Source organism: Mus pahari, chromosome 1 (genome assembly GCF_900095145.1).
Source record: "Mus pahari chromosome 1, PAHARI_EIJ_v1.1, whole genome shotgun sequence".
In the NCBI taxonomy this organism is placed as follows: domain Eukaryota; kingdom Metazoa; phylum Chordata; class Mammalia; order Rodentia; family Muridae; genus Mus; species Mus pahari.
In genome coordinates, this window is record NC_034590.1 from 137,321,234 (window position 1) to 137,344,376 (window position 23,143).

At 46.1% G+C, this 23,143-nt stretch overlaps 1 protein-coding gene across 3 annotated transcripts; it reads left to right on the forward strand.

Moving 5' to 3' along the window:
* Positions 1-14,392: 14,392 nt before the first annotated feature.
* Dmrt2 (doublesex and mab-3 related transcription factor 2) lies at positions 14,393-21,049 on the forward strand. 3 transcript variants are annotated; one of them, XM_029542365.1, is made up of 5 exons: positions 14,429-14,742; positions 15,407-15,967; positions 17,479-17,581; positions 19,240-19,320; positions 19,725-19,805. In XM_029542365.1, exons 2-4 carry the CDS (start codon positions 15,443-15,445, stop codon positions 19,293-19,295), a joined length of 684 nt encoding a protein of 227 aa, XP_029398225.1. In that variant the 5' UTR covers positions 14,429-14,742; positions 15,407-15,442; the 3' UTR covers positions 19,296-19,320; positions 19,725-19,805. The 3 variants fall into 3 exon arrangements, with proteins under 3 accessions (XP_021068934.1, XP_029398225.1, XP_029398232.1); XM_029542372.1 differs by having other exon boundaries at positions 19,240-19,316; positions 19,725-19,777; XM_021213275.1 differs by lacking the exon at positions 19,240-19,320 and having other exon boundaries at positions 14,393-14,742; positions 19,725-21,049.
* The last annotated feature ends 2,094 nt before the right edge of the window (positions 21,050-23,143 follow it).

Here is a 23,143-nt window from a genome sequence, read left to right on the forward strand (position 1 = left end):
TGTTGTGTCTATTTATCCCCTGGTCTTAAGGAGGTGAGTGACAGACTGCAATAGTTGGATGCTGAAGAGTTTTAGGTCCAAGGTTCCTGTTCTTAGGTCTCCATTGAACTCCTCCATGAGAGGATTTCCAGAAATAAGTTGAAGGCATTTAGCTTGTCATTATCTTGTCAGCAATTGATGTCAAGACTTGTGAATGGTAGGGATTCTAGTTGTGGCGGTGGGGCTGCTAACACACTGATGCTGCCTATTTTATATACCAGCCATCACCATGGAGACAAAGGCTCCACCTGTATCCACAGTGTGACTGGTGCAGGGTCTTACCCACCTCCACAGGTCTATCCATCATCAACAAAGCATTAATGTTGGCCTCAGAACGTTGTGTCACTGTATTTCACTTCTGAATCTTTCAATGCTAGACCACAGGTACTGTTTCAAGAAGTGAGTCTTTCAGTATGTGTCTAGCCCAGCAAAAATGTTTATGTGTACAGGAATATTTTAATTTTATTAAATGCCTTTAGTTCTGGTTAAATCTTAGATGCTGGGATTCATGCTGAGATCAAGGGGGCTTGAATCTTTACATTTCTGTTTTTTTTTTTGTGTGTGAAAAGGAAATGATGTCATGGTGATGTGCTCCATCTCGCAAAGGTCTTCAGAGTGAAAGTTCTAGCCTCTGATAAGCCATCCTTCCCTAACCCAGATGGACTTTAGCCATAGTCTTTCCTTCCTTCCTCCCTCCTTTCCATTTATTTACCACTCCTTTTCTTCTGCTCATTCTGGGCTTTCTTTCTTCTCAGGGTCTTTACACTTAATTCTTTTTTCTGGCTGGGATTCTTTCTCCTTAAATATCAACTCCTTTGAGTCTCTTCTCACCTTACCTGTCCCTTCATCAGTGTAGCCTCACTGTATAAAATATCACCCCATCCAGACCCTCTTTATCTCTCTTGCCTACCTCTTTCTCCATGGCGTGCACTGCCATCTGACATAGGCTGTACTTTCTTGTTTATTAGTTTATTGTCTGTCTTCTGGCTACAAGACCATTGGTCTTTGTCTGTCTAGTTCACTGCTACAATCCCGAATCTCAGTACTAGGCTCAACAGACAGACAATGACTGTCATTGGGTCAGAATAAGAAAGTCTTCATTTACCACTTACAGCATTAAATGACACATTTATTTAGTCAGAAGGTAACCACTGACCACACGGTTCTCTTTAGGGCATTTTTCTAGGCAGTATTGGGAGCAGGGTTTTCAGATCTTTAATAAACTTACAACCTACATTTGGAAAGGCAACTTACCAAGACGGTAAAAGATGTAAGAATAAGTGAACATACATGGAGTTAGATTATAGATATTCAATAATATCTACATCTACAATAGATATGTATTGTAGACATTCACGTAAACTAGAGGTCAACAGAAGATGTTTTTTGGAAGGGCAGGCGAGGTTTTCTACGAAAGATGGAATTTGAGCAAATCTTTAAAGAGATGGCAGATTATGATTATTGGAGAACCGCAGTATTACAACAGGGGAAGGAGACAGATCGTCCAGGTGTCCATAATCATCTACAGGGGTTTGAGAGGGATCTCAGCATAGCATGCATGGTTCCAACAGCCAAAAATGGAAAATGAGGTTAGGAATGGGTTTGCAGGCTGACCACGAGTTAGGGTTGGTGGCCCTAGACTCAGGGAGCCAGGGGAAGGTGATGGTGTGGAGGTTAGAGTTCACACAGAGGTGGCTCTGAAGGATACAACTGATTTGTACAGGAGAACAAAGGATGCTAACAGAGCAGGCTATGGCGACAGCTCAGGCTGAGGGCCATGAAGGCTTTGCTTAGAAAGTGCTTCACTGGTAAGGCAGAGTGGGGCTGATTTGGCTGGCCTCTGAGGCCTGTGGGTCAGTGGACGATTGCTCCTGTCTGTAATAACTCTTCCCATCTGCTTGGAGATATGGCCAATCCCTTCTGCCCAGTCCCTAAAGCCAACAGTTGGGATCTCTGTATTTCGTTGCCTTTTCTTGTCCTACAATCAAATGCCTGATAAGAAGGGAACAGCTTAGAGAAGGAAGAGTGGGTTGTGGCTCTCAGCTTGAGGGCATATAGTTCACCCTGTCAGGGGAGCCCTGGAGTCAGGCACAAGAGGTGGCCGATCACACTTAGTCTGAAGTCAAGAAATGGGGGCAGACACAAAACGGAGCTGGGCTATAAAACCTCCAGGGTCACTCCTGGTGACACACTTCCTCCAGCAAGGCTCTATCTCTTAAACATTCTACAACCTTCTAGAACAGTGCCACCTACTGGAGACCATGTATACGCACCTACGGGGGACCTTTCATATTCAAACAACAGTCTTTGAGTTATTTAACTTGTGTCCTAGCAGCCTTCTGGCATTCTTGTAACGGCTTATTTGAGAGGTACAGACTTAATTTTTTCATCATGTTTGAAAGATCTGGCTATAACTTAGAACACTATCAGATCTGACTTTTAAATTCTCCTTATAATTTAACTGACAGTTGAATTTTGGGGAAAGAAAACAATCATACATCACTGGATACAAAGAAACAACTTGCTCAATATTTTCTACTTGGAAGCAGATTAAGGCACGGTGGTTTGAATAGGAATGGACCGCATGCGCTCATGTGTTTGAATACTTGGCCCATAGGGAGTGGCACTATTAGGAGGTGTGGCCTCGTTGGAGTGGGTGTGGCCTTGTTGGAGAAGTGTGTCATTGTCAGGGTGGGCTTTGAGGTCTTATCTACTCAACTTCTCCCAGTTTGGTTCACAGTCCCCTTCGGCTGTCTGCAGATCAAGATGTACAACTCTCAGCTCCTTCTCTAGTACCATGTTTTTTGCCTGCATGCCACCATGTTTGCCATGATGATAATGGACTAATCTCTGAAACTGTTAGTCAGCCCTAGTTAAATGTTTTCCTTTATAGGAAGGGGTTGCTGTGCTCACACGGTTTCTTCACAGCTGCGGAACCCCTGACAGACAGTGATGCCACAAAGAGCAAGCCACACCTTTACAGACACTGCCCAACAAAGTTGGTTGGGGGATTGGTGGGGCTGCATCCACAGGGGAGCTTGTCTCTGCACTCTAGTTTCACTGTAAGCAGCTGCCTAGACTCTCAGTACGTCTGTGCTGAACTTTAACAGGGCTGACGTGGCTTAAAATTAATTCCTGCTTGCTTGGATAAAACTCCAAAGGAAGGCAGGACTGCAAGGAGAGTCCTCACGGGGGATTCTAATAACACAGGAGCATAAAGTAAATGACGTCATATAAAGTAGTCCTCGCCTGTCACTCCCAAGTAAGCTCTCACACACTGAATTGTTCTCTCACCATCCTTGGTTATAAAATAGCCATAACTGAATAATTAAAAATACTCTATTTTGGCTACCCTCATTTAAAATTTTGTAAGCAATTAAGAAGACATAGAAATTAAGTGATTGGCTCTGTAGAGACTTCCTTTTCCCCAAACCAAGTGTCACAGACTCAGTACTTGTTCATATAAACTTAAATGTGGCTCATCTTATACATTTGGGAAAACTTACAATGGAATAAAAGCTAATTACTGGGTTGGGTATGTAGCCAAGTGGCAAGGTGCGTGCCTAGGATATGTAAGGTCCTGGGTTTGGTCCCCAGCATAGAAACATAACAGGAAAAGTATATCTTTAGTAAAGATTTTAAATTCTATTTTTCATTTGTATTAAATATGAAAGATTTTTAAAACAAACTCTCTACACATTAAAAATATACACACAGGGGGACTGGAGAATTGGCTCAGCAGTTAAAAGCACTTATTCTTGCAGAAGAGCCAGGTTTGATTCCTAGCACGCGTGCGCGCACACACACACACACACACACACACACACACACACACACACACACGACAGCCCACAACTGTCTGTAACTCCAGCTTTTGGGGGATCTGATGCTCTCTTCTGGCCTCCTCGGCCACCAGGGAAACACGTGGTAGGTACATCAACATGCACACAGGCAAAACACCCATGCATATAAAAATTTTTAAAAAGACAACAAAAATATAAGAAAAGGCGAAGATGATGTCAGCCTCATTGTTATGTATATCTGTCAAACCTGAAGTTCCACATTTAAGAATTAACCCCAGAAAATAACATGTATGCATAAGATGAATTTTCTGTGAGGATTCCAGGCATCACCCCTGAGCACTGGTACTTAAATTCCAGGTCTTACATATGATAGGCAAGCATTTACCAAGCAATAGCTGTAGCACCCAAGATCCTGAACTTCAGTTTATATTTCTGTACAATATAGCATTAGAGATACTTTTATGTTCCTGTTCATTTTTTAAATAGAGGAACTATTTTCAAAGCAGAAAAACAGACAGAAACTATTCCTATAGCTGTGATAAAAAGTTACAGTATTTTAATCTGAGCTATCAAATGCACATGCTCCAGTGGCCATGAATGCCTGTTATTATTGTGGCTCCATAGAGAAATGGGAATAAACCCACCATCCTAAAGATTTAATAGAATTGTAGCATCTGCAATCTAAAGTGATTTATAAGCCACTCGCACTTTTGGTAGGTATCTGGTGACTACCAAAGGGCTCAAGAGTCTTGCTCACTTAGAGAGTCAATTCATGAATTCTTTTTAATGATTAATACACCCTTACATCTAGGTTTGAAAAACAGTGTGTATTAACTCTCTCAAATAACTAAGGATTTGTTTTCTCAAACTTTCTTTAGGAAAAAAAAAGTGTGGTTCAGCCGAACTGATTTTATGCGTGAAAAATTTCATCCCAGAAGGATAATATTTTGGAAAGGAGTGCAAACAGGAGCTTTAAATGGAAGTGTGTGTGTGTGTGTGTGTGTGTGTGTGTGTGTGTGTGTGTGTGTATGGAAAGGGAAAGGCTATAACTGACAGCTCCCTTCTATGGACCACAGCTTCTTCCAACCCAGCAGTGACTTGGGTAAAAAAACAAAAACAAACAAACAAACAAACCAAACCAAAAACCTGAAATGGCAGGAGCCAGGATCCTGTAGCCAGAAAGGAAAATTAGAACGTGTGTTTTGTGAGGAAGTTCATTGACTTTTAAAACACTCTATCTTCAGTCAGGAACAGACAGAAGACTCTTGAAGAACAATTGTTTTAAAACATCAACAATCTACGGGGACCAGTAAAATTAACAAAAAGGAAAAAAAAGAAAGAAAAGAAAGAGAAAAAGAAAAAAAAAGAAAAGAAAAGAAAAGGGAGAACATTGTAGCAAAACTCCACATCTGGTTGACATTTAAAGAAAGTTGCCAGAGTACAAAACTAATTTTCAAGACAACAAACCTAGTGATATATTTTTAAAAGATTGCAGAATTTTTTTTTTTTGGCTGAGCAGATCTTAGCACCATATGTGAGGGAACCATCAATATTTATTACATTATAGATTTTGCCAAACAACACAAGGACATCTGGGAATACAACTGGACAGTGGATTCTGTGCTTTCATGTATTGGGTTGGACTCCACACTGAAGCCAGATTTGGTTCTTTTTTGGAACCGATAAGCCAAGTTTAGTGACTGTGCAATGCTCAAGTGGATGAAAGTTAAGTGTACAGATGTATCCGTGTGTTGTGCAAACTGGGATCGAGAAAAACTAAAAGAGAAGAAAAAGAAGCAACCAAACCCCAATAAAACCCTGTTTATTAGCAGTGCTGGAATGTTGTTGATAGGCATGAGACGGAGATTGAAGAGGTCTTACAGAGGCCGTTTCTGACTGGAGGAGCCTTTAAGTTCAGAGTTTTAGAGCTAGGGCTGAAATTTTTTCTGTTACAGCAAGCTAATTTTAACTCTTACAGCAGAGCTGTAAGATCCTAGTGTTTGAGGTCATCATGACTGTGTTTTAGAGAACATCTCCCAAGTTATTTAGAAAAGCAAGTAGCATAACATTTTCTAGAGCAGAGTGTAGATCTGCCATTCCCCTTGGCTCCCTGTGTCTTTGTCCCTTACCCACTGGCATCAAGCTGGGTACTCTGTTGATGAGTGTCTTGCTCAAATGATTCAACACATGATCATGAGGAATACAATGTATCGTGCCCCAGGCCCCAGGGATTCCATTCATTTGGTATACTTAAATCTCACCAACTCAGCAAATGGACAGAACAGGTAGTGGACCTCTCAGGCATAGTCAGTGGTGGCTGTGAGCGATCTGCCTAAGGACTGTGCAGATATTGTGTATTCTTGTGGGTCACTGCAGGTATTAGTCTAGTAGATTACTTTAGTAGTTCTTATGCAATTTGGCCTACTCTTGTATATTGTCAAGTTTGTCCCTAAGTAGGAGACAGAAACAACAATAACAACAAACAAGACCAACAAAACAAACAACAGGGCCGAGCCCAGCTGAAAGTTCGAGCTGGAAACAAGTTCGAAGGTGTAAAAATGGCAGCCTGACTGTCAGCCCTTACTGTCTCAGGAAGGATTTCTCAGGAAGAGAGATGCTGAGTGCTGAGAGCAACTTCTTTGTTTAGAAAGGCTCTCTCTCCTTGCTGCAACCCCCTCCTGTTCTTCAAAGTGCGGAGGGACATATGTCCTTCATGCTTTGTAGGACAAGCAATTCTGTAGAACATTTGAAAACCTGGTTCCTTGTTGGCCAAAAGAAAGGTAAGTCTGCATTTTTATTTGTTTGAGTATTTGGGTGGCAGCTTCCTTTGAGAGACAAGGGTTGCTTGAACATTGACAACACAGGACCAGTAACTTCATCTGTGATCCTCTGGAAGCTGCTGTTGACCATATCTATATGTAACCCAGGACACGGTGTTGCTGACTTGAAAAAAAAATTAGACATGGAAACCTGGGCACCTTATACTCACAATGCTGTCAGATTTTCAATGACTTTGATTTTTGCCATGGTAAAGTTTATATCACCCAGAGTTTGGGTTTTATAAATGAGGAAACAGACATAGAATGCGAATTGTGCAAACTTTTTCAGGGTCCGCAGAAATGTGTGTTGCTGGCTAATAGAGCTCTGGCTTCTCTACTCAGCTCATTATGACCCGTTCTCTGGCGAAATAGTCTTGGGTTTCCTACCACTAAACTTGAACCTTCATCATTTACTACGAAGTGGGATTTTGAAAACCCACCCAAAGGTCTCCGCTTCTCAAATCATTTTTGGGGATTTACAAGCTGAAGCAGGAGTGGGAGGAGCGGGGGTGGGATGGGGTGGGTTGGGAGAGGGCAAATCTGAATGTATGCTCAGGGAAATGGGGTTAGCTTCCTGTGGACAGCTGTGGGAGGCTTTCCTGCACCCACTTCCAGGGTTGCTGCAGCCGCTAACTCCTGAACCAAAGAGGGATGGTCTCGGATTGAGATTTTTGTTCTCATTCTCCTCCCACGGTGCTCTGAGCAGGATAACCTTCTAGAACCCGCTGCCTATTGCAAGGGTCAGCCTCTGAATCTGACAAAATGTGGGCCCACCATGAAGGGTCCAATGCATGGAGTGATCCTCCCGGTTCTTGCAAATAGAGGCTACGGGACATCTAGAAGTAATTCGTACACCCAAGGACGTGGACTCCCTGCGTAATACTTCCTTCAAGGAGTACCAACTACCAGGCTTGCCTGGCAAAGCCAGTGGGAGGGGATCAAAGTAATCCAATGGCCGCACGCACCCCACAGGCCCTGGACCACTGCCTCGGGTGGGCGCCCAGAGCGCCCCCGCGCGGCCTCCTTGTGCAGTGCTCAGGCACTGGCTTTAGGGAAGCTTGAACCGCTGAGCTGCTCGTCACCAGGGATCTCGGGCGTTTGGGGGGACTGTTGGACAGTGGAGAGGATCAAAGCATTCTTGTGGAGCACGATGCTCACAAGGGTAACTTTTTGTAAGCCTGCTCCCACCCCGTCTATAAATTTTCTACCAAAAGAAAGGGCAGGGGTGGAGGGCTCAGGGCTCTAGGTGGACGGGAGAAGGGGCGGGAGTTTCCTGCACCTGTGCTCCCTCCACGTTAAATCAGCGTGAAGCAAGTGACATCTTCTAGCTCGCCCCTTTCCAACTGCTCATCTCCCGAAGAACGCCCGCCTACTCTCTGGGGGTCAGTACCTTCAAAGAGAAGATTTCCTCGGCTCTTAAAGTTTATGTAGCGCCTTGTTGTAAAGGCGCGCTCCAGCTGGTTTGAGTCCCTCTTCCCCCGTCTCTTGCTTCCCTACAACCCCCAGGGGAAAACACTTAGACAAGTCTCTCCCTCCGTTCCTTCTTCCCTCTCTCTACCCTCTCCTTCCCTCTCTCCCTCCTTCTTATTTGTTTGACACCAGCCAGACGTATTCAGATTTTAGAAAAACATTTCAACAATGATTCTCGGTCCTTTCAACCCCTTCACAACGCAGAAGCCTCACGGGTAATGTTGAAGAAAATGGCCCAAGGTCAGGGCTGCTTTAGTTGGCGAAACTGACTAGAACAGGATCCCCAGAGACCTAGTTTCCAGTCGCACCCCACCTCCTGGCTCTCTGCTCTCTTCGTCCCTCCCCCTCCGACCCCCTTCTTTTAGTTTTTTTCCCTCTTTGCAACTTATATGGATGGAAAGAATCCCTCTTAGGCAAGTCGTGTCCCCTTTTAGGATCCGTGTTTTTGCCATTTGGATTGGAGATCCAGGATCACCCTGGACACCCTGGTCCTGGACAGTCACTTGCTAGCTAGACACCCAACCAAGCAGAGTTTGATTCCCTCTGCCCCTACACTTACTTCCAGCCCCACCCATCCTTTCAAAGGCCCTGGAGTCTGCTTTGGGCCAGTCACCTCCCAGACTGGAGGAGTTGAGCTGCAAGGTGAGGGGCTTTCCTCTCAGCAAGTGTGCTACTCAGAGAGACTCCTTGGATCTGTAGTAAGGAAAAAAAAAAAAAGACTTAAGAATTCAAATCCAGATCCCAGAGTGAATGTAAGATAGGGCTGGAGGGGTCTGTATAACATGCCTGCTGAGTTTTTGTCTAAAACCTGGGGCAGATCTAGAAGCCACAGGGTCACAGGCAGGTTGTGGCTTGTGGGGACTCTTTTGGCCAGTGGAATGAATCCCATCTGGCCTAAACTCTGGGAGTGAGTTCTTTTGAGACTGGAATCACTCTTCCTCTGATGAGCCAATAGACAGATTTGATTCCGGGGGTGTTGTTGTTGTTTGATTGATTTGTTTTGTTTTTGGATTGCATAGGATCAACAGCAGAAAGAAAGTCACCAGGAGGTCAAAATGGGTGCCAAACTGTGTTTCTATTTCTTCCCTCCCTCTCCTCCACATTCTTGATCTTGTTACCCAGAGCAAGCAGGCCATCACTGTAAAATTCGTGTGTAGTTTTCCATGTTTGATAGAGTAACTAGAAACTTGAACTTGATTCCTTCAGTCTCCCTTCAAGGACCTGCAGGTGGTGCTTCTGATACAAGGAAGATGGTTTGTTCTTCCTGTAGCTCCCGCAGGACCAATACTCTGCTCCCCGAGCCTCTCTCTCTATCTCCTTCTACCTTGCTGGTTAGACTGTTGGGGAAAATATGAAGAGTGACAGGAAGTCTTCGTGTGGGCAATATTCGAACTGTCAGATTCTAACACAGGTATGGGGGGTTGAAAGTTCCCAAGGTGAGGGTTTTTGTTCTACCCAGCCCTGAGCACACCCTCACAGGGGTGTGTGTACAAGGAGGCCCATGGCACATACAATCTCCTGACTGCCTTCTATAACGAGGCAACCGCCACTGGGGTTCTAAGCCTCCTGGTGAGCAGTTGGCATGGGTATTGAAAGATAACTTCGGTTCTCTCTTCTTTTGACTGCCAGATGACCTCCACGTGGATTGAGCCCAGCCCCTCCTCCTGTTATTGGCCCTGGTCTCCCTAGGGTTGGGGAAGGTGGGGTGCAGGCTGCAAGATTGTCTCACTGTGCATGGGATTTCGTATCTTGCCTGGAAGGGCTTGTTTCACAAAACACTGGACAACGCAGGGGTGGACCAGAAATAGGTAAGGCCTCTTTAGTTCTGCACTGTCTCTCTATTGCTGTGTGTCCTGTCCCCCACACCCTAGCAAGTTCTCGATTTTACTCCTTTGAGTTTCAATTCGCCTTAAATGTAAGCTCAGGGACAAAGCTGTCACTCCCTTTCTGTTTCCAGTGTCTCCTTTACCCTGCTTCCCTTGGAAGGAACAAGAACGGAAGAGAAGTGAGGGTTATTCCTCTTGCCTTTGGCTTTTTAGATTGCCTAAGCAGGAGAAGGGGGCCCACTAACCATCCTGGTGGAGAGCACCTAGCTCCCCAAGTCCTCCTTGCTCACCTCCAGCCCCATTGAGTGCCACAGGCCCTCCTGCATCTAATTTCGCAAAGTAAATTGGGAAATCATATCTCTGTGATCCCATCTGGGATTATTTATTTCACTCTGTCGTGTGTCCATAGCCAGCTGAAGTTTTCAGACTGTATGACACTTTTGCTTACCACAAGAGGATGTGGGTTCGAGGTCATCTCTAAAGTAAACCCGAGCCACAGTTAGCCACAGCAAAGACCTTATACCAAGGTGCTCAGAAGTGCCCAGTGGTCAGTCACCACCTGGCACTCAGGATTAGGGTTAGCCAAGTGGTTTAAGCTGTTGCTGCTGCTGCTCCTGGTGCTGCTGCTGCTGTTGCTGCTGCTGGTGGTGGTCTCCTAGGTCCCCTCTATGAGTCTTCAAGCTTGGTTACCTTAGAGGCCTTGAGCAAGTGGAGGCTCCTTGAGCAAGTGGAGGGCTCCTTGAGCAAGTGGAGGCTGAAGGACCAGGGTGTGGACTCAAACATGCCTTAGGTGTTAAAGACAGGAGTACCCACAGCTTGGTGATTCAGGGGGCCATTCTACTGGAATTCCCTTAAGGAATCTTACAACAAATAGAAGCCAATTTGACACATGCTTGTCTTCTTTGACATTTATTTTTGGACATGTGTTTGGAGCAAGCAAACAAGCCATGCTTACCAAAGAAAGATTCCCCTGTACCCCTTCTGTTCCTCCCCTTTGACTGTCTGAGGACAAACTTATCAGCTGGTGGGCTCAAATAAAGCTGGGGCAGGAAGAGTGTAGAGAGGTGTGTGTGTGTGTGTGTGTGTGTGTGTGTGTGTGTGTGTGTGTGTGTGTAGATTAGGTGAAGGGAGCCAGAAGCAAGTCAGAGCATGCACCACCTTCACCCATGTGGGTCAGTAGGGGAAGAAAACCAGCTCTTCACAGCTTGCAGTTGAGCCTTGTGGCAGCTCAGAAAAGCACAGGAAATAACTGTGCTTTGTGACTTGCTATAGGTTTTCAAGCTCCTTTTTAGGGATTTGTGTCTTTTTAAAGGTCTTTTTAAAGAGTGGCTGAAGAGAAGCCAGGCTCTCATTGGATGTAAGTGCTCTCCCCTTGGAAGAGAGGAATTTTGGAGATCTGCTTTGGAGATATCACCTTGTGACTGTTCTATCCTTGCTAATTGAAGTTTTCATATGCCAGGTCAGGAGAAGTTACTCTTCCCAAGATGCTGAGAAAAAAAAAAAAAAAAAAAAAAAATAAAAAAAAAAAAAAAAAAAAAAAAAGGACCGAAGTCCCATAATCTGTGGGATAAGCAGCTGGAGGAGCCCAGGCTTCTTCACCCCTATTTCTTCTGAACATTTAGTTTACTGAACAGTTTGTGTAGCTCTGGAATCCGTTGGCAGTTCAATAAAAGGCACGGCCATTTATCCCCTGAAGAAGCACTCACAATTTCACTTAGAGTATGGGAGTGTCCTGGACTTCCTGAAGTTCGTCCTAGGGTAAATCCCCATCTTCCTCCATAGAGCCATCTCACTTTCCAGCCGCTGGTGGGAAAGTGGTTCCCTGGAGGGCCTCAAGACCAGAGGGTGTAATTCAACAGGATCTTGATTACAGCTGTGTGTCCTGAAGCGCACAGATGGTGGTATAAGGAGGGAAGTCACACAGGGGAAAGAGATGACGTGGAGGGGAAGGGGATCCGTAGACAGCAATGAAGTTATTGCCCTGTGTTCCCTCCACCCCACCCTGTCCTCGGGGTGCTGGAGAAGATGTCCCTCCCAGAGGGGAGCATCCACCGGCTAGAGGTCTAGCTAAGCCTGGAGGCTGGCTCCTCAGCACCTCGTTTCTAGTCTGGTCCAGCAAGCCCACAATAGAGAGCCTGGTCTTTGCCCTAGAACATTTCCAAGGGCTGGTCCCTTGTCTTAGGGCCCCTTATTCCCAAACCCCATTTCCCTGTTTTGGCCTCATCTGACTGGTTCATACACACGAATGTTATTTGTCTCCTCCTCAAGTGATGTTTAAAGTTTGGACCAGTACAAAGGATCGTGGGCTCTAGCCTTGTTTACTTTCAGTTCAGGAAGCAGCTACGCACAGGCTCCCCTCCTGGCTCCACTCTCTGCCCTCTGGTAGCAAGGGAACCCATTTTCTCAACTTTGTTAATATTTAAAACTACTTCCGAAGGGCTAATTATCTTCTTTCTTCTTAGGGGCTATACAAGTCATAAATAAAAACCTAGCCTGTTATCCACATGATCTGGCAGGGTATAGTGGTGGAGTTATAGTTCATTTTCAATTGGAGGGCAGATGCGCACAAACTGTCCTGTGTGTGTGTGTGTGTGTGTGTGTGTCTCGCTCTCGTGGAAGAAAACTCAGCATGATTTGACAAAAACAAAACAACGCAAAAAGACCAGTGCCTAATCTTGTCAAGGAGGCTCTCCCCCTAACTCCAAGTGCTAAAATCTGAAGGGATGCAGGAGAGCTAGGGAGCTACGAAAACAAAACCAAAGCAACCACAACAAGAACAACAAATAACCAAGAGTCCAGCTGCGGCCATTTCCGGCTGTGAGCCGAGGACTCCCTACTCTCTGTCACTTCAGGGCAGAGGCTATCCCGGTCCAAGGTTCTTGACCAGGTCCCCAGCTTTCCTGGAGGACAATGGGTCTTTCAGGATTCCTCACTTTCACCACTGGAGAAAACGACGGTTAGAAAACACGTTTCTACTGTAGTCAAGAACTCAAACGCACCCACCCAGGTTAGAAAAAAATAAAGCGTGTTAGTTAGATAAGGAAGACCTCAAATGAGGAAACTAGGTGGTGCAGAGGAACCGGTACCAAGGGTTAGTCCCCCCCGCCCCCCCCCGCGGGCCTCAGCGGGGAGCCTTGCAACTACTAAGTTTCCCCTCAAGACCCCCAGGGACACTGAAAGAAAAAAAAAAGAATCTACGGGGACATACAGAAAGCCATCTTCCTATACTTAACTGGGCACTGCCTTGGATCTAGGGGGAATTCAACCTCACAAGGGCCTGAGAATACCTGCGCTTCCGGCAGGCAGGCAGGCGGCTGGTCTTTGTTCTCACTTAGGCGAGCTTAACTGATTTGGAACTCTGACAGGTTCGGATTAGAGGAAAAGTTACAATCAGCTCCGAAATTTTCTCACTTCAACAAATATCCACTCTATCGCGTGCCCAGGAAATCGACAATCTGTTTTCTGATGTGTTTTCTAACCTGCTCTTCCTGCGGAGGGCTGGATCTTAAGGAGAACCTTTTAAAGCACCGATGGGATTTTAAATTTAGCTTAATGTAATAGAATGTCGCGTTGCTTAAAGTACTTCTCTGTTACTCGTGGGAAATTTGACTTTGTTTCAAACATTTTTGTGAAGGGTATTTTGAGAGGGAAGAAAGTTTTCTTGATAATCATTCACACGCTCAAAGGCTGTTATGTTTTAAAGTTTTTGTATACATGCATGCTTAGATAGAATATTTTTTTGTATCTAAAATTGCTAATGGCGTGGATTATTTCTATTTGTTCCCAGAATGGACTGTGCTATCTACTGATAACAGGAAAACGTAGATGGGCTATAGTCGTTGCTGCCACCTGCCTCGCGAGCTCTATGGAAGAAACTGCTTTGCACTTCTGAGTTATCCCACAAACTACAGATATTGGTAAGACAATTAGGCGCTGCCTGCAAGATAAATATGTACTTGTTCGTGCGGAGAGAAGAATGCCAGTGTGCCCATTTTAGAGTGGCCTCTTCTCTCCGCCCAACTGCCGGTCGATGGTTAAACACTGGAGATTATATTATCGATAGAAATCAACGCTAACCTTTCTGATCTCTACCTTTTAGTTACCTTCTCGAGAACAACGCGATGTATAAGAGTACCAGAATCAGCTTGTTCTCTAGTCGGCGAGATAAAAGGCGACTGCTCCGCCGCAACCACTGCCCACATTTTCAGGTTTAGCTTCTGGATCAGGGACCCGGCTGCAGCGAAGGCTGGCGGGTGGACTCCGGCGGCTCAGTAGCGCTGGAGGAAAGCGTCCACAGGGCTGAGGAGGAGGGCGCTCAGCCCTAGTGCTCCGGCCAATCGGCGTGCACACCGCCTGAAAACCGACCAATCAGAGGACGCGGAGCTCGGGGTGGGGGTGGGTGGTGGATAATACTAGGAAGGGGAGCTCAGGTCCCGGACTGCAGTGAGTGTCTCTGCGCTGAAGGCAAGCAGGGTGCGCCTGGGGCGGAGTCCTGAGTCCTGCCCCGATCTTTTCCGTCAGTTTTGGACCAGAAGTGGGAAGCGAGGTGAGGCGATCCAGGCTGCAGAGGACCGAACTGAACTTTGCAGAATTTGGAATGTACGGGGTGAGGTTGCTGAGGACTTGACTCGCCTCCGGCCTCTGTCCCCGTCACCATCCAGTGGGCTCCCGCCTCCTGCTCTCAGACCCAAATCTGTTTGCTCGCTCCCACTGCCTGCAGCTCCGGGGACAGATTCTGAAGCTGGCTCTCTTTTAACTGGGTTGCAAGCCTGAGCCTGATTCTTGGTGAGTGCTGTGTTGTCGCCGCTGCTCGGGAGTCAGGGAGGGCACGGGGCGTGACTCTTCACTGCTGCTCCTTTCTGTTTCTGGTTGTCTTGCCTTAAAGATGAAAATCAAGTTCCCTCGACCTTGTGCGGCCCAAGCACTACTGATACCAGACCAGTTTCTTCAGCTTTATGATTAGTGTCCCCCACTCCCTGTGTGTATTCTGTAATAGCATAGCATCGGTTTAGGGGAAGGGGAGGGACGAGAAGACCTCTCTAGAGTCTTTGTGGTGGTGTAGGTCAATGAGGGACATTTGGCAAACGAGCTTTCAAGGTCCCTTGTAATAAAAAGAAAGATAGTTGTTCCTTCAACATTTTTATATTTATCATGGTCATGTTACCTGGCTGTGGAAAAGCCTGACAAGTGGCTTAGACTGGCGAGTAAGGTCAGTGGGTGACTTGTCTGGAAAGGCAGACAGGACACCAGTTAAAGGTCAGGTGCACAGACCACTTAGAATGGACTTAGAATGTTGAACTGTGGATCTTGGCTGTGGCCCGTGTATCACAGGGATCAGAAGAAAACTGAGTAATTCAAGGGGCAGGCTGGCCTTGCAGAAATTCTGGGCCGAGCCTCAGAGAGGGTCCTTAATTGCGACGGGCCTTTAGACCTTTTTCTGTCTCCCTAGCGCGCGGGCAACCGAGCTGAACGACAGACTAGTGTCATGACGGAAGGGCAAGCAGTCCCGGGAGTCGGGGACTGGGAGATCGACGTGGAGAGCCTAGACCTGGAGGAAGATAGCTGTGGGACTCCGTTGCGGGCCACGCCGCCGCCGCAGGAGCCCAGTCCGGCGGCCGATGGGGAGGAGGATGAGGACGAAGAAGAGGAGGATGAAGATGCGGAGGACGACGGCGACGCCGAGGAGCCCGCCGCGTCCCCGGAGGTGCCAGGCCGGCCAGAGCAGCCCGGGGGACTGGCACCCAGGCCACCGCCTGCTGCTCAGGCGCTGCCAGCCGCCGCCTCCGCCTCCGAGCGTGGTGCCACTGCTGGTGGCAGCGCAGAGCCGCGCAAACTGAGCCGCACGCCCAAGTGCGCACGCTGCCGCAACCACGGCGTGGTGTCCTGTCTCAAGGGCCACAAGCGATTCTGTCGCTGGCGGGACTGCCAGTGCGCCAACTGCCTGCTGGTGGTGGAGCGCCAGCGTGTCATGGCCGCCCAGGTGGCGCTCCGGAGGCAGCAGGCCACAGAGGTGGGTGCCGACAGGCTGCGGGTAGGTCTCCAGGGTACGCGCCCAGGCGGGATGGGGAAGTCCCTTACAGCAGGGAGTTGGGCTTCCACTCACACTCCCGAGTGACCCTCGATCTCGAATCGCCTGGCAGGAGGGGTGCAGATACTCTGTCCGCGCTAGCCTGCGGGGCTCCGGAGGGAAAGCCGTGGCCTTCGCTGCAGAAAGTGCTGGAAAAGTCTCCTATTCAAAAGCAAAAGAGAGGCAAAGTAATTAGGTCCATTTGGGACGCCGCGGAAAAGTCAATAAAAATAAATATTTTCGGGGTTAGTTTTGCAGGTGGTTGGGGAGGGAGGAAGGTGGTTGACAGAGCGGTTGATGTCCAGTCAGGATGAAGCAGCATGCGGTGCTGTCACTGTGTAGCTGTCGCCACACCTTGATACTTAGGCAGAACTTGATGCCCGGTTTCCGGATGAGACCAATATGACAGTGGAGTCAGGGGCCCCTCAGTCCAAGGCTACTGACTATGTGACTTGCCAGACAATACTTAGAGGTCTTTGCCGTTCCCATGTCCCCACGGTGCGGTGCGGTTCTGTTGTGAGAAGTCAGGATTTCTCCTCGAGAGACTTTTGAATCCCGGAGTTTATACTTCCTTTTGTTGCTTTGAGGAAGTGATGCAGGTTTCACAGAATCTCCTCTCAGACCTGAGGTTAGGCAAAATGTTGAATTCTTTATTATCGTTATTCCCGTGGTTGTTTTCAGCCACCCCACCCCACCCCCCATGGCCTTTAGGCAAATGCTCTGCAATTGATCTACCAGGGTTCCCCGGGAAAACTTCCGATTTGACTTCCCCTGCAGACAGGTGCTGGGAGGTAGTTAGGCCTCCCCAATATAGTGGGTGACTCCAAAGGGAAACGGCTCAAACTCACCGGACAGTCTTGGGGACCTCCGGTGGCCCTAGCTCTGGATTCAACCGCTTTCCTAGACGGGCTAGTTGGGAGTAACCTGGCAGTGGCCAGAGGGCTCCCAGGCTGGTGTCCCTTAAGAGTTTTTTCTGCCTTCCCGTACCCCACCTCCTCCAGAGAACTAGACAAATACAGAAGACTCCCCTCCCCCAATCTCTGACATTCCATCGTGTCTACTCCACCTAGGAGAGAAACCACCCTGTTTTTTTTTTTTGGTCCTCAGAGGCAGTCAGTGTTCTGTTAATGGGCATCAAGTTCTGCCTCAGTGTCAAGATAGGGCGACAGCCTGGGCACTTTGAGCTTAAAGGATGCACCCTGAGGAGGCAACCATCTGCCCCACCCCCCAATCCTTCTAGGCTCTTTCTTAAAGTCTTCTTGACCGTGGATCTCACCTCCCTCTCTACAAGTGTTCTTAGCTTCGCTGAGATTAAGAGGCACTCCCGTTAATTTTTTTGGAATTTTTTTTTTTTCACAAGAGATGGCAAAACAAATGCGTTAAAGGTTGGGGAGGGTCTAGAGGCTTTCTGGATGCCTCTCCACCACCCTCACAATTGTTTCTCGTGTTTGCAGGACAAGAAGGGGCTTTCTGGGAAACAGAACAATTTTGATCGGAAAGCGGTGTACCAGAGGCAAGTCAGGGCCCCAAGTTTGCTGGCTAAAAGCATTTTAGAAGGTAAAATAACTTCAAGTTGTCCTTGGGCTTTTAAAAACCGAGCTGAGGGATACTTATTATTTGCATGCATGACCTGTATGTTAATCCAGGAAGGAGAGAATTTTCCTTAGAAATGTTTTCCTTGGGACAAAAAACTCACAGAATTTTTTGCCACCAAGATAATATTATCCTCCACTGCAGCACCTGGTGAAATTTACCCAAGTGTGAGGGACATAGAAAAATTCACTGTCAAGTGATCCTGGAACACACTTCCCCCCCCCCCCCCCCCCGCCGCCCCTGCAACTCTCTTAGTTACTGAAGGAGTTTAATGGGCAGAGTAGACTAAGTAAGGTTATAGCTACTGTGACCAAGCGTCTCCTCCAGCCTCAGGTTTCACTCTTTAGCGTGTTTTCCTCCTTGGAAGTTTAGATGGTTATTACCTCCCCACACTTCTCCCTTATGGCTTCTGTCAGTCAAGGCTGTAGAGTGGGAGAGGCTCTGAGTCAAACAAGCCAACTGAAGGCTGCTGCTTGCCAAGTTCTCCCCTTGCCTTTATTTCCCATAAATCCTAGAGACACGTTAATTTTTCTTAAAATAGTGACGATTTTCTTTTTTTTTCATTTTTTATTAGATATTTTCTTCATTTACATTTCAAATGCTATCCTGAAAGTCCCCTGTACCCTCCCCTGCCCTGCTCCCCTACCCACCCACTCCCAAGATTTTCTAAAGCACTGCACTGGCCATTGTCATTTTTCCTTCACCTTTATCTAAAGTGAAGTCACATTTACTTTAACCTGCTTTAAACTGCCACCTCCTACAACCCAGCTTAGAAAGAAGGGTTTAGCTGGTCAGTTGAGGGTTTTTTTCTTTTTTTCTTTTTTTCTTTTTCTTTTCTTCCTTTCCCGTGAGTCTCCTGAGTTTAGCTGATCCTGGACAGGTTTAAAGTGTGTGTCTCAGCCTGTGCTGTGCACTTCTGACCTTAGAAAGAGTTCCTGAGAGCTCAAAGTGAGTTTGGTTACAAAGCTGGCAAGCATCTATAACCATAGGGACCACATTGATGAACTGAATTTTTGCCAAAGCAAGTTGAGACACTCGACGCCTCAATGGAAAAGTCAATTCAAGTAAATAACTTTCTGCCAAACACTTAGCCTAGTGGAAACAGTCATTCTCCACTTTTATTTTATTTGCAAATGTGCACAATGGGCTTGCCACTGTGTAAATACAAGTAGTACTCTGGGTTCTTCAGAAAAGCCTGCTGCGGGTGGGTGGGTGAGTGTTTGGGAGTGGTGAAGTCCCCCAAACATCCTGTTTATGTTGTATTAGATTGTGGGTTTTGATTTTGCCTCTGTTGGTGAACTGTGCATGATTCCATCCGCATCCCAGTGACCTGCTTGTTTGGCCAATGTGAATGAACTTGGGGGAGAGAATGCTTGAGGCCTGTTGTTGCCAGTGTACCTGGAGGAGTCTTCCCCTCCACCCCCACTGTTTTGCCTTGCTTTATTTGCTCTGGAGGTCAAGGGGAAGACTGACCAAATTGTTAGTTTCTCTGTGTGGCTGTGTGTTTGGGCTAGTTAGCGACTCTTTTAAATTTCTCTTCACTTCTCTATATCCTCAAGTCTTTTCTTCTTTTTTTCCCTCTTTCCTAATCTCCTTTAACTTTCTTTTTCTTTTTCTCCTAGTTCTCCTTGGATTATTCTACAGCTGTAACAATGTGTACATAATGAGACATCTTTAGAAAATAAAACTGGCATCAGCTGTAGGTATAGATATCTTTTATAATAATCCAAAAAAAAAAAAAGAAAAAAAAGATGATACGGGCAATTAAAACATTATTTAAATAAGGTGGACAGATTTGTCTCTCTATATCTGTGGGTCTGGGAAGAATACTCACGTCTCAGTCAATATAATACACTTGCTGAAGCAAACAAGCAGACATACTTACACCAGCAAAACCAATGGCTGCCGGAAGCTACCATATGGGAACTGTTCCTCAAAGGGAAGCCGGAGTAAATCAAACCTGTATTGCTCTCTGTATTAACATAACCAGTGACAAGAATTGTAACTGATCGTCCTGTCTTGTGATGTTGCTTTTGCTTTCTGGGTTTCTGGATTTTTCTTGTCAGGATGTTAATCTTGTTTTCTTTCCACCACTTGCTTGTTTTAGGCTATCGCCCAATGACGGCAGAAACTTACCTAGGAGGGACCCTTCCTCTACCCCCGCCTGTCAGTGACAGGATGAGGAAGAGAAGAGCCTTTGCTGACAAGGAGTTGGAGAACATTATGCTGGAGAGAGAGTATAAAGAAAGGGAGATGTTAGAAACCTCTCAAGCTGCTGCCTTGTTCCTGCCCAACCGTATGGTAGGACCAGAGTATAGTTCCTACAAAGGGACCTACAGTCCCCCTGCAGGAGAGCTACCAAGCAAGGACTTCTGTAATTTTTTACCTACCTGTCTTGATCTCACCATGCAGTATTCGGGGGCTGGGAATATGGAACTGATTTCTTCTAACGTCAGCGTGGCCACAACTTACAGACAATATCCCCTGTCCTCACGGTTTTTAGTTTGGCCCAAGTGCGGTCCCATTAGTGACACGCTTCTCTACCAGCAATGCCTGTTAAATGCTACCACTTCTGTCCAAGCCCTGAAGCCTGGGGCCGGCTGGGACCTGAAAGCAACCCGAGTTCAGGATGGGCTTAGCGCAGAGCAAGACATGATGCCACCCAAACTGGAAGGCTCTCTGGTGTTGCCCCGTCTGCCCGAGGTCCCAGCCTCCAGAACGGACCTCCAGGCTCATCAGGTTGTTCCGGAGACATCTGCCTTCTCCCCACCCGGTCGGAATTTCTCTGCCATTGTTGATATGGACTGCCTGGCAGCTCAAGGGCATGTCTTAACCAAGCTCAGCAAAGAAAACACTAGACCTTCTCTGCCACTTAAACCTAATCCATTCCACTCAGTATTCCCGCAGACGTTCAGCGACAAATCAGGCCCTGAGTCGAAAGCACCATTTGTCAAAGAAGCCTTTGAAGAGACCCCAAAGAAACACAGAGAGTGTTTGGTCAAGGAGAGCCAGAAGTACACATTTACAATAGACAGATGCGCAAAAGACCTCTTCGTAGCCAAACAAGTTGGAACGAAACTTTCGGCGAATGAGCCGCTGTCGTTTTCTGTCGAATCTATTCTTAAGAGGCCTTCATCTGCCATCACTCACGTCTCTCAGTAAAGGGCTGCTTACAAGGGAAGCTGGATTTTCTTCAGTCTCAGAGAGTTCTTGGCAGTTGCTTTTTTCTTTTTTTTTAAAGTTAAGATGTATGTATAAAGAAATTTCTAATGTAAATGACTGATTCTTAAAATCCTACGTATTTCCTCTGCATGTATCTTTTCTTATCACACGAGTATATTTAAAGATAGAAACTACTTACTGTGCAAATTGTAAGGGTCTGTGCTTTACACAGCATTCCAAAGAGCAATAAAAATAACACCGTCTTCTAAAGACCCAGTATTTGTTGAAGGAAACAGCTGTCTCTGGCTAGATGAAAAAGCTTATGTCTTAGAACTTCATTCTTTTTCTAGGAGTCTATGTACTTTCAAGCACTCTTAATGTCCTTGTGAGCCACAATACCTCTGAGCTTATAATGACTTTTGTTTTGTAGTTTTAAAAATTTGTAGGTAGTATGAGGAAAATCTAAGCTCTCTCACACACACATGCTGGGTTAATGTCCTTCCTCTAAATGACATTCCTGATTTTATATATATATATATATATATATATATATATATATATATATATATATATTCATATTCAAGATGGAGGCTAAGGGAGCTAGGGGATAGAGTTGGGACTGTTTATATATTGATAAGCTTTGAATATTACATGGTTTGACAAAGTTGAAATAATTAAAAGGGAAACCAGGCACAACAAAATTATGTCCTTTTGATAGTATATTTGGGGATGGATGACTGTGAACATCTGGGTCCATTTTTTTCCTCAGGGCAGACTCTGTATGTCAAGTTTTAAACTTCCATTCTAGGAAAAGGACATACCTTTGAACATTTCTAGTTGTTTAATAGAACATACCATACCTTTAACTTGCTGGTGATCACAAGTAAGTTCCCCTTGTTGGGTGCAATCCATTTAGCCCATGATGGTGTCAACCCCCCCCCCCTGCTCCCCCACTCTTGAGTTAGTTCACTATTTCTGAAGGCTTGGTGACAGCAGTCATTTAGATGTAGGTTGTGTCAATTTTCACCTGGTTCCTAACTACTAGTTTATTCCTCTCATGGGTGTACCTGTCTCAAAGGCTGTCAGCATAATTTTCTTCTGAGATTGAAAAAAAAATTACTAATCAAATGTTATCAACTGATACTTGCTGAAGCCTGTGAATATCTGTCACAGAATGCAGGCAGCTTCTCTCCCCGACCTTCTGTAAATTCTTTGCTCAACGAAATATTAAGTGTTGCTTGAGATGTTTGATAAAATGAGTGTGAGACACATGTGAAGACTCTAATCTACGGTCACCTGTGGGCTGGGGACAATTCTAGTGCCTGCTTAGCAGGAACAAAGCCCTTGGTCTGAGCCCCTGCTACATAAGCCAGGCTGTCCCTGTAATCTCAGGATAGGAGGCAGAAGCAGGAGGATGGTGCTTTTGAAGCCATCCTGGGCGATGACCAGGACCCTGTCTCAAAGCAAAGTCTCAGGAGACGAGCATAGCATCCTTTCTTCAACTGTGGACTCCCCATCAAGTTCACGTTTTGGAGCTAGTAAGATGGCTTAGTGGGTGAAGGTGCTTGATGCTATTCCTGATGACCCGAGTTTGATTCCCAGGAACTGTTTATTAGAAGGAGAAAACCAACTCCTGCAAGTTGTCCTCTGACCTCTACATGTGTACTGGGGTGCAAGTAGATGAACATCATACACACACACACACACACACACACACACACACACACACACACACACACACAGATAAGTACATGTAACGAAACCTTTGAGGTTCTAAGATATCAAAGTCATCTCACTACAGAAGACAAGGATTCAGATATTTTTGACCTGGAGGGCCGCCATGGGGGTAAGTCTGGATATCAAGCCCACTTGTGGAAAGTGACAGGGGTTTCAACAGCTTGCTCTTGAAAACACTTAAACATGTTGGAAAATGCCTGCGCTACGGACTCCTAGCTCGTGTAAGCCTCCAGGGATTCTCAGGGTTGCTGCTTAAAATTAGCATCAGTTTCAAAAACCCAAGCCCAAACTTAGGTTGATTTTCAGTTTGTACTCGTAAATTAATACTTGGTTTTGTGGAGTCAGATGTACTTACTGTTACTCTTGCAAAAGCCAGAGCGAATGGAAGCTTGCCAGCGCCACGGAACTGAAAACAGGCAGAGAGATTTCAATACCTGTTGAGGATTATCATTAAGTGGAAAAGGTGTTTTCCAGCCAAGTCTGCCCCTGTGTTAGGTCTGCCTACCGTCTCCTGGCCTTTGTCTACGCACTGACTCATGTTTTGTTTTCCTGTTGACAACTTGCCTTCTGTATAAAGCCTGGAATGTGAACTGCACACTGAATCAACTCACTAGAGACAAACTGTAT